General features: G+C 44.5%; 1 protein-coding gene across 1 annotated transcript in view; it reads left to right on the top strand.

Annotated features, from left to right (window-relative positions):
• Positions 1-9037, top strand: part of Muc13 (mucin 13, cell surface associated) — an 18726-nt gene extending 9689 nt beyond the window's left edge. The window contains exons 6-11 of the mRNA XM_028752278.1: positions 636-755; positions 1356-1476; positions 2227-2264; positions 4182-4266; positions 7905-8100; positions 8926-9037. Of these exons, the coding sequence (XP_028608111.1) occupies positions 636-755; positions 1356-1476; positions 2227-2264; positions 4182-4266; positions 7905-8100 (560 nt within the window). The 3' untranslated portion in view covers positions 8926-9037. The remainder of the gene's footprint in view (positions 1-635; positions 756-1355; positions 1477-2226; positions 2265-4181; positions 4267-7904; positions 8101-8925) is intronic.
• Positions 9038-11237: the final 2200 nt, after the last annotated feature.

Raw genomic sequence — 11237 nt, 5'->3', positions numbered from 1 at the left:
TCCCTCTCTCCCTCTCTCCCTCTCTCCCTCTCTCCCTCTCTCCCTCTCTCCCTTTCTCCCTCTCTCTCTCTCTCTCTCTCTCTCTCTCTCTCTCTCACACACACACACACACACACACACTAAAATTTTTTAAAAAAATTGAAATAGTGTCAAAAGGTGAGTGTAGTGGCACACACCTTTAATCCCAGCACTCAGGAGGCAGAGGCAGATGGATCTCTGAGTTCAAGACCAGCCTGGTCTACAGAATGAGTTCCAGGACAGCCAGAGCTACACAGAGAAACCCTGCCTTGAAAAACCAAAACCGAAATAAACAATAAAACAAACAAACAAAAACCCTTTAGTGTCCTTAGGCTTTTAAATGTCACTGTATCTACAAATGAACAAAATAATGAAGGGTTATTGAGGTCCCCGTGTGGGCACCGTCATTTACGTTAGCTCCTTCTATTCTCACTGCAAACATTGGAACAAGATTTACGAAAGCCATTTTTAGGTGGAGGAAAACATAGACCCAGAAAACTCAAATAACTGAATGATTGCATAAGGAGCGAGGGTGAAATGCTGTCATGAATTATCTTTATGGGCTTCCTCAATGTGCTTTTTAAATTTGGTGTTTTGTGTATTTATGCCTCTCACAGGGCGAGATTTGTGTGAGTATTATGGTTGTAAAAAGAATCCCGATAATTGCTTGAATGGTTTACAATGCACATGCAAAGATGGACTGAACAGGCTGAACCCGCAGGTTCCTTTTTGTTTCGGTAAGTGTTACAGCTGCTTCCAGACTTCCTTCCCACTCTCCATCCTCTAGTATTTTTAAAAGACAAGCATGGCTGCTTTGAGTTCCCATGTGTATTTTGACTTTAGCCTAGGACCTGGGTAAGAGTTGGCATGGTGCCCATGATCAGCTTTACACGAGGTACATCCTTATATTACTTAAAAAAAAAAAAAACAGTGCACAATGTTGTAGTCTGTTACATGTCATCTCGGGGTTGAAGAGATCATCTCTGGGCTGGTGAGATGGCTCAACCAGCAGACACTTGCCAAGCAAGCCTGGCCACCCATGCTTACCCAGCTTACCTGAGAGAACTGACTTTGCCCATAAAGTAATTTGTTCTGTGACTTCCACGCAAGTCCTGTGGCATGTGCTCTCCACCACTCACACACACATGTATACACACACACACACACATACACACACACACCACATACACATTTCTATTCCTCCTCCTCCTCCTCTTCCTCCTCCTCTTCTTCCTCTTCCTTCTCTTCTTCCTCCTCCTCTTCCTCCTCCTCATTCTTCTTCTTCTTTTCCTTTTTCTTCTTCTTTGGAAATGACCTAGAAAATCTCTGTTTTAAAGCTACAGAGTGCTCTGAGACCTGCAGTGCAGAGGAGAAGAAGCAATGCTTAAAGACGGATAGTGGCACAATGGAGTGTGTATGCATGCCGGGGTACCAGAAGGCAAACGGGAAATGTGAAGAGTAAGAAATCACTACATCTTTATCTTGTCACAACATAGCTAGGCCAAAGCTTGCAGCACATATGTGGGTTCAGTGTCAGGAAGCTGGCAAGCTGGCATGGAATGGCAGGTAAAGAGCACCACTGTGTCATCAACATCCAAGAAGGCTGGTTTGGGTTTTTTTAAAAGATATATTTATTCACTTTATATGTTTGAGAGCTGTATCTGCATGCACACCTGCATGCCAGAAGAGGACATCAGATCACATTATAGATGGTTATGAACCACCATGTGGGTGCTGGGAGTTGAACTCAGGACCTCTGGAAGAGCAGTCAGTGCCCTTAACCACTGAGTCATCTCAATACCCAACCATGAGTTTTTGAGCATTCTGTATTCCTAGAAACACCAGTAGGCAGAACCTATCACGCAACAGTTAGAAACATGTTAGGTGCCTATTACAAAATGAAGAAACAAACCTGAATGAATGACACAGGCCCTTGAGAGAGCCCATCTGCTCCATACTTTTACATTCAGCTTTGCCTTCAGAGCCTGTTATGTTCAGTCTTCAACAAATAAGGCCACACTGGATTGAGTGCACCTCACCCTTCCAGAACCCCATGGAAGGTGTTCTCTTGAGAAAATGGTAGCATTAAGAAGATGATGGAAAGCAAGGAAGGACAGAGTGAATGGCAGACGGGAAGGGAGAAATGGAAATTAGGGTGAGCGTTAAAGAGACTCTTTAATCTGGCTTGCTACTGTGAATGTGTTCCAGGTGTCCGTTTGGCTACAGCGGGAAGGATTGCAAAGACCGTGAGTCTGGACACCCTAAACTCCTACACATCCAAGAAACACACGCAGACCATATCCAGAGTCCTGCCCACTCCACCCAAGGCTTCCTGAATTCACTGAGAGAAAAACTCAGCTTTGAGCTTGTCTTCTGGGCCCTGCACCTCACATTTGCCTGTGTTTGAAATAACAGAACTCAGACCCAGGGGTGCTGGTGGCTCTGAACCGACTTAGGACCAGAGAAAGGCACCCTCAGTCACATACTCAAGTTCTAGATTATAGATGGTGTGTTCAAAAATGATGAGTGTTGGTGAACAGTTTAGAAATCAGGCATTTAAATTATTTATGTATTTATTTATTTAATGTATATGAGTACACTGTTGCTGTCTTCAGACACACCAGAAGAGAGCATCAGATTCCATTACAGATGGTTGTGAGCCACCGTGTGGTTGCTGGGAATTGAACTCAGGACCTCTGGAAGAACAGTCAGTGCTCTCATCTCTAGCTGGGCATTTAAATTCTTAAGCAGGTCTTATCAAATTTCATTCATTCATTTTGTAGACAGGGTCTTACTATATAACCTGGGTGATCTGAAACTCACTCTGTACACCAGCTGGCCTCGAACTCAGAGATTCACCTGCCTCTGCCTCTTGAGTACTGGATTAAAGGCATGTGCCACCATCGCTGGCATTAGTGAATTTTCCAATGCTTTTCAGGCTGTGTTGGGAACTGGTTTGCATGTTACATTTACAGTCCATCTTATGGTCATGTTTCGAGAGTCATAGTAACCAGACATGGCATAGTGCTGGATGTCTGCAATCTTAGTACTATGATCGCTGAGACAGGAAGACTGCTGTGAGTTTAAGGCCATCCTGGGCTATATAATAAAAGGTCTATAGCCCTCATCTGGGACAGATAAAGAGCATAGACAGTAATAGACTCCTGCCTAGTAAGCCATTACCTGTCCCTCTACTGGTGACATGTTGAGTCCCCACCTAGACCTCCTTATGAAAAAAAATGGGGTGCTTTGGGGGGCGGGCAGTGGTAGGAGAGATGGAGAGAGAGAAAGAGATGAGAGACCTCAGCTGAGAGTCCAGCCCACAAAGCCCAGGAAGACTTTGCCACCATCAGCTGCTTTTGACTCTGTGATTTTATAGCTGGAAAGGCTGCTTGTGATGATTGTGTGCTGCAGACATGGTTAGGGCGTGACGACCAGGAGAGGGTGGCAACAGAGACGAGCAGCTGCCCTGCCTGCCTCTGTGAGGCTGGGAGACAAGAACCTGATGGAGTTCACAGTGGGAGCCACTGGGAACACAACCTCTGTGTGGTAGACAGCAGGACCCACTCGCTGAAGGCCATTTGTTCTAGCTTCATTTCTGTTGCTGAGACAAATACTCTGGCCAAAAGCAATATAAGAAAGTTACTGCCTTTAATCCAAGCACATGGGAGACAGAGGCAGGTGAATCTCTGTGAGTTCAAGGTTAGACTGGTCTACAGAGAAACACAGGGGTTGGTTGCAGGGGGAGGAGAGAGAAAAAGAGAGAGAGAGACGGGGAGGGGGAGGGGGGATGGAGAGAGGCTTTGTTTGGTTTATAATTCCAAGTTGCAGTCATTATTTTGAGGAAATCAAGGCAGGTATTCAAACATTGGATCCACAGTCAAGAGCAAAAAGAGACTGAACACTGGGATCCTTGCTACCTGCACTCTTGCTCCCAGATAGCTCTCTTCTCTCTTACTGTTCAGGACCCCCTACCTAGGGAATGGTGCTCCCCACAATGGACTGGGTCTTCCTGTATCAATTAACACTCAAGACTACCCCTGACCCAGACAGATGCCATCAGCTCACCAAATTTAGATAATGCCTCATTAAGACTCTCTTCCCAAGCTGTGCTGCGTTGACGGTGAAAACTGACCAGGGCTCTCTTCTGTCTTCCCTTGCAGAGTTTCAGCTGATTCTCACCATCGTGGGCACTGTTGGTGGAGCCCTCATCCTCATCTTGCTGATTGCGGTTATTGTCTCCATGAGGTATGGGGCTGGATAGATGATGCTAAATATGCTGCCCTGCAGATGCTACCAGACACTCACGGATGAGAAAGAGGAAACAATATATTTATTATATAAATCATATTATAATTTATTATATTTATAGCATAATTATTTATATAGCAAATATATTAGTATATATCATATAATATTATATAACTATTGTAACATAGTATTTGACATAAATGTAGTGTAATATATTAACATATAAAACCAATATCTATAATATATTAATTATAATAATATATTATGTGTAATAAACTGATATAGGCATTATTTATATTTTAACATATTATAATTATTATTTTTATATTATATATAAAATACTTCAAGAAAATAATAAAAATAAATCCTTTAAAAAGAAAGGAAATTGGGCTGGAGAGATGGCTCAATGGTTAAGAGCACTGACTGCTTTTCCAGAGGTCCTGAGTTCAAGTCCCAGCAACCACATGGTGGCTCACAACCATCTTTAATGGGCTCTGATGCCCTCTTCTGGTGTGTCTGAAGAGAGCAATGGTGAATACATAAAATAAATAAATAAGTCTTTAAAAAAAAAGAAAGGAAATTATTTACGTTTCTTTTATATTTATATATAATAATATATTTACATATAATATATAATTAATAAATGATATTATAAATATAAATAATATATACATAATACTATGTTATATATTCTACATATAATATATATTAAGTACTATATATTATATATCATATATCTATTATGTATTATAAGTGTATGTGAAAGAAGATGTCCAAGAAATCCAGAAAAGAGTGTCAGAAACCCTAGAGCTGGCGTTACAGGCGGTTGTAAGCCACCCAACCTGGGTGCTGTACTCTGAACTCAGATCCTCTCCAAGAGCAATATATGTTCTTACCCATTGACTATCACTGTTCAATGGCCTTTACTTAATTCTGTCTTTTTAAGTGATATTATATACACGGTTAAATGTCCTTTACGATTAAATTTTTTTTTTGTTCAAGTTGCTTCACATCAATCAAACCCAATAATCAGTTTTCTATAGCATTAACAACTCTTCCCTAGGGCCAGGTGTGGTGGTACATACCTTTGATCCTAGCACTTGGGAGGCAGAGGCAGGCAAATGTCTGTGAGTTCAAGACCAGCCTGGTCTACAGAGTGAGTTCCAGGACAGCTAAGGCTATGCTATGCTGTCCTGTCTCAAACAACAGAAAGGCAACTTTCCGTTAGCACTGTTTAACTCAAGTTATGCATAGCTGTACACACCTGTAAACTCAGTACTTGGAAGGCGGAAGCAGGAGGATTAAGAGTTTAGGGCTATCCTAAACTACATAGCAAGTTTGAGGCCAGCCTTGACTACATGAGAGTTTGCCTTAAAATACAAAATCAAGGGTTGGGGTTGGAGCTCAGTTGGTAGAGTGCTTACATAGCCTGCGTGGAGACCTACATTTGCTCTTCTGCATTAAACTGGATGTCTTCCCAGCTCAGGGAGTAAAGGCAGGAGGCTCAGAAGTCCCAGGTTATCGTTGGTTACATAGAGATTTTCAGGCTAGCCTTAGCTCTATGAGACACTCTTCAAACAAACAAACAAACAAACAAACATGTATTGAATTCTCCTGATGTTTTCAAAGAACTTCCCCAAACCAACCCCCTGCCTAGAACTCTAATAAACAGAAACAACCTCAACAGTGTTCCAAAGCAACCTGTGCTAGAAACCCTGGGTTTTAAAGTAGGGAGTTCATCTCTTTCTTGGCTTGGTGCTGTCAGTCTCTAAGGGACGGGAAACGAGGTCTCTTTAGTCGTTCAGCAGTATTTAGCAATGCTGCAGCAATTCCAGTAGCTGGGCAGAGAATACTGTGACCTTTTTTCCATCTACAAGTGACAATGGGATTCACTTTGTGAGAAGCAACTAGTTTCCCCCTAACATTTATCTTGGACCTTTTCCCATTGTAACTGTAGAATGGACAGATACTCAGTTCTTTTTTTGTTTTGTTTTTGTTTTTTGAGACAAGGTTTTTCTGTGTGTACCCTTTGCTGTCCTAGAACTCACTTTGTAGACCAAGCTGGCCTCAAACTCACAGATATCTACTGCCCAAGTGCTAGGATTAAAGGTATGCACCACCATTGCCCAGCCACTGGTAATTCTTATTTTTTAATTGTATGCATTTAAGATGTGCAATATGATTGTTTGATGCTAACTCTTCCCAGAGCAAAGCTTGAACCAGCCACATGGCATCCTTATAGTATCTAGCTTTCTCACTTCTGGGAAGACAGGTGGAACATCCCTGGCTTGGGAGCAAGCCTATGTCCTCTTTTCTCAGGGTAGCTGGCTGACTATCCTGGCCCTCCAGAGATCAGAGTTACTAAAGGATTGTATGGCCTTGTGACAGCTTCACAGCATGGCTCCTTCATTCTACTGCAGAGCCTGGCTATTAGCCCAAGCCACAGAGTCAGGGTTCTTGGAAATACAGCATGAAATTTCGCCTCCTTGATCAGTTCACAGGGAAGGGGAGAATCTTTGCTACTCCTGACAAGAATGTCAAAGGCAGGATCCCCAGAGTAAGCTGAGCTGGCCATATAAACAAGTCAAATGACAGTCCCCATGTGACTGAAGCACGGGGGTACTGGGAGTGGCCTATGTCATACATATAGCTGTCCCTAGTCTCTTGATCTGGAAAGTGGGGCTATGGCCCATGGGCAGGAAGACAGCAGATTTATAATCAGAGTTGAGATACGACGATGCTTTGGTGGCTTACAATTGGCTTAGAAGTCCCATACTAGAGGTCCTTGAAGTGTCCCTAACCGGTCCTCTCATCTTGCCAAGCCTATCTTCCTCATTGTGTATATGTGTGTAGTTTGTGTCTATTTGTGTAAACATATGTATATACTAGTGTGGGTACTGTGCATGCAAGTGTAATATGGAGGTCCAGGGTTGATGTTAGAAGGCTTCCTCTGTTGTAGCTTTCTGTATTAGCTGAGGCAGGGACTCAGTTGCACCGGGATGCAGATCCAGCTACTCTGGCTATCCAGCTTACTCCAGGGTTCCCGATGGGGCTCCTGTCCTTCCAAGTGCTACAATAGCAGGCTGGCCCCCATGCCTACCTGCTATTTGTGTGGGCTCTAAGGATCACACACCCTGGTGCTCACACTTCTGAGATGTTTCTGTAAACATTTATGCAGCTTGTGTCATTGTTTCTATTTCACTTCTGTTAGTTCCATAACTAACTGAAAAGCACACTGACTGTTAATGTGGTTCTGGGTAGGGGTGGCACACACCTTTGATCCCAGCACTCCAGAAGCAGATGCAGGCAGATTTTTGTGAGTTCGAGGCCAGCCTGGTCTACATAGTGACTTCCAAGACAGCCAGGATTATAGTGAAGCCTGTCTCAGAAAAAAAAAAAATCCCTTAAGAAACTTTGTTGTCAGCTGGGCGGTGGTGGCACACACCTTTAAATCCCAGCACTTGGGAGGCAGAGACAGGTGGATTTCTGAGTTCGAGGCCAGCCTGGTCTACAGAGTGAGTTCCAGGACAGCCAAGGCTATACAGAGAAACGCTGTCTCGAACCCCCCCCCCCCCAAAAAAAAGAAAGAAACCTTGTTGCCCTCCCTGAGTTCTAATTCAATTTACTGATTCTAGCTCAAAGAACAAAAAGAAGAATGTAGAAGAGCAGAAGCTGATTGAGGATGACTTCCAAAACGTCCGGCTGAGGCAAACCGGCTTCTCCAACTTCGGAGCAGACAGCAGCATCTTCCCCAAAGTCAAAACAGGGGTCCCGAGTCAGACCCCTAATCCCTACGCAAACCAACGAAGCATGCCTCGCCCTGACTACTAGGTGAGTGCAGAATGTAATGCTCAGGCAGAGAGCCTAAGCATGGCTGGAGAAGTGGCTCAGTGGTTAAGAGTTCAAGTCGCTCTTACTGAGGACCTGGGGTTTGGTTCCCGGCACTCACACGATGATGATACACAACCATCCCCGACTCTAGTTCCAGCAGATCCAGTGACCTCTTTGACCTCTACAGGTTCCAGGCAAGCACACGGTTTGCATACATAAATGCAAACAAAACACTAATACACATAAAAAAAAATAAACAAACCTTTTAAAAAACATTAGCAAACACAGAGGTCCCAGCCACAGCACCAGCAAACAAGGAGGTCCCAACCACAGCACCAGCCACCACTTGGTCCCTAGCACTAATGGCCATCTACATGACATCAGTCCTGTCTCTGAATCTCTCGGGCAAGCATGGCACTGGAGCAGTAGATGAAAGCTTACATCCGTATCTGAAAGTTGGAGGTAGAGAGGGCTAACTGGGAATGGTGAGGGCTTTTGAACCCCAAAGCTGCCTCCAGTGGCATGCCTCTTCCATCAGAGTAACACCCCCTAATTCTTCCCAAACAGTTCCACCAATGGGGACCAGTTATTCAAACATGTAAGTCTATGGGAGCCATCCTCACTCAAAACACCACATCAGGTTAGGCTGTACAGATCTTGTCTCAAACCAAACAGACAGACAGACAGACACCCCAAAGACAGAAGACAGAAAGCTGGAAAAGACAAAAAAATGTTAAAATAGTTGATGAATCTCAGTTTTCTCCTGTTACTTTCTGGAAATCTTTTCTAAGCCCCCCCCCCCTCTTTCTCTCTCCTCCTGTATAGAATGACAAGAATTTGGAACCCTCCCTCATCCAGCCCACACAAGCAATGATCTTAAGGACAAGGAGAAATGGGCAGAGACAAAGGTTTGACCTCCAGTGTTCCTCTGCCAACCCCTTTGGGTGTGGACCTGTGTGAAGAATGCAGCTTGCTGAAGACACACCTATCAAATTAAACGCACGTAGACACTACGAGCCTTTGTAAGAGTTGATTTTCTCCGGTTTATACAGAATGCTATGGCGGTGATTGGTGTGGGCTTTTCTTTCCTGGTGGGCCAATTAGCATTTTCAATCTAGAGGGAGCACCCTCATAACTCATCCCTGACCAGTGCCACTCCTGAGCTCTGGACTCTGGCCACCTTTGAACAGCCAGCTGCTTGTGATAGGGCCTCACTCTAAGAAGACAGGCAAGAGACAGAAGCATCTCCCAGCTTTCTCTGGAGGACTACAGGGACCCAGGTACCCTCAGATGAGAATAAGAAGGCTTAGACTAGCTGTGTCCTCTGTGGGGATATTCAAGTCTTTGAGATGTTAGCTGGTAGGAAAAGCAGGGAGAAAGACATGGGCATAGGAAAGACATGGGCATAGAGAGAGGCCAAGGAAGCTATGCTGGGAGGCTGAGGGAGGAGAAAGTAGCAGGTGGCATCTTCTCCTTTGATCATGCCCCTCCCTCCGAAGGTAGCTAATAGGTACTCTTGGGTGCTGCCATCCCCAAGATATAGATCCTGGGAAAGCCATAAAATCAGAAGTTAGTGTGAAGCCCCTGTGAAACCACAGGCCTTCTGTCTAGAACTCTGTCAGAGGGGCCAGGTGTCCGTCCACTGGGCTTCAACCTACTCCAAAATGGAGACTTAACAGTGGCCACCAACATGTATACACAGACACACACATAAACACGGGATAAATACATCCATCATCTGCCTTTTTAAATGTTAATTGTGCCCTTGTGTCTGTCTGATGTCTGGTCCTCTCGAAAGATACTTTTATTTGTTATTATTTGTTCTTGACTGTTCATTGTGGAAGGTAATGATGTAATAAAATGTCTTTTGTAGATAGTGTCCTTTCTTGTGTTGGGAGGCTCACAGCAGTGAGTCTCATGTATCCCAGACTGGCTTCAAACGTTTTACACAGCAGAAGAGGACCTGAAATTTCTGCTCTTCCTGCCTCTGCCTCGCCAGAGCTATCTCCATGTCGCTAGTGTGGGGATTACAGGCGTGTGCCATCACGCCTGGTTATGTGGTAGGTAGGGATGATGCCAGGTGTACCAGGGCTTCCCAATGCCAGACAAGCACCCTTAGTCCTTAGTTCCTAGCACAAGTCTCATTTCATGTTTAGAGATTTGTTTTATTTTTAAGTATGTGTGTAGGGGTAGATGGCTGTGGGGGTCAGAGGCATCAGATCCCCTAGAACTGGAGTCAAGACACATGTGAGCTGCCTGACTCAGTGCTGAGAACTCAGCCCAGGTCAGTACAGGCCTTACTGCCTTACTGCAGGAGCAGTAAGTACTCGTAAGCCGTCTCTCTGGCTCCCCCTTGAGTCACATTTTAAACAGAAAATGTGACTTGACACCCTGCAGTGGTTGACATTGGCTACCTTCACCAGGAGTTTCCATCACCCAAGACAACATTTTAACATGCCATAGACCATGTTGGCCTCTATCCCGTAAACACAACTCCATGACAAGTTTCCAGACCAAGGGATCCCATTCTTGGATCCAGGGATTGGCTCAGGTCAAACCCAGCGGAGGTGGACTTAACGCTGAGCACCTATGTAACACGTGGGTAAACTGTCATGTGCTATTTCAGCTTTTGAAAGCAGACTCTGCGAGCAAAAGCACACCCTTTGTCCCAGACTCGGAATGTTTAAGTATTTTCTCGAATGGCTGGTGAGAAGACTTGGCTGGTAAAGGGACCTGCTGCCAAACTTGACCACCTCAAGTTTGCCACGTGGGCATTACATGGTAAAAAGAGAGAACTAACTCCCAGTAATTCTCTAACTTTACATGTGTAAAACATGGCATGTGCCCTGCCCCATAAATACACTAAACTGGAATAAATTGTTTCTTTGTCTGGGTGGTGGTGAGGCATACCTTTAATCCCAGTGCACAGGAGGTAGAGGCAGATGGATCTCTGTGAGTTCAAAGCCAGCCTGGTCTACAGAGTGAGTTCCAAGGCAGGGTTACACAGAGAAACCCTGTCTTGGGGGAGGGGGAAGCCTGTGGTGAGAAGAGGAAGCTGGAAGCTCATCCATGAAGAGAAAGCTCAATCAGAAACTCTATCGGGCTGCCTCAACCTCTCTAGTTGACTTCTGGCTGGA

This window comes from Grammomys surdaster, unplaced genomic scaffold, assembly GCF_004785775.1.
Source record: "Grammomys surdaster isolate TR1022 unplaced genomic scaffold, NIH_TR_1.0 125889, whole genome shotgun sequence".
Taxonomy (NCBI): Eukaryota; Metazoa; Chordata; class Mammalia; order Rodentia; family Muridae; genus Grammomys; species Grammomys surdaster.
This window is presented reverse-complemented; position numbering and strand designations above follow the sequence as displayed.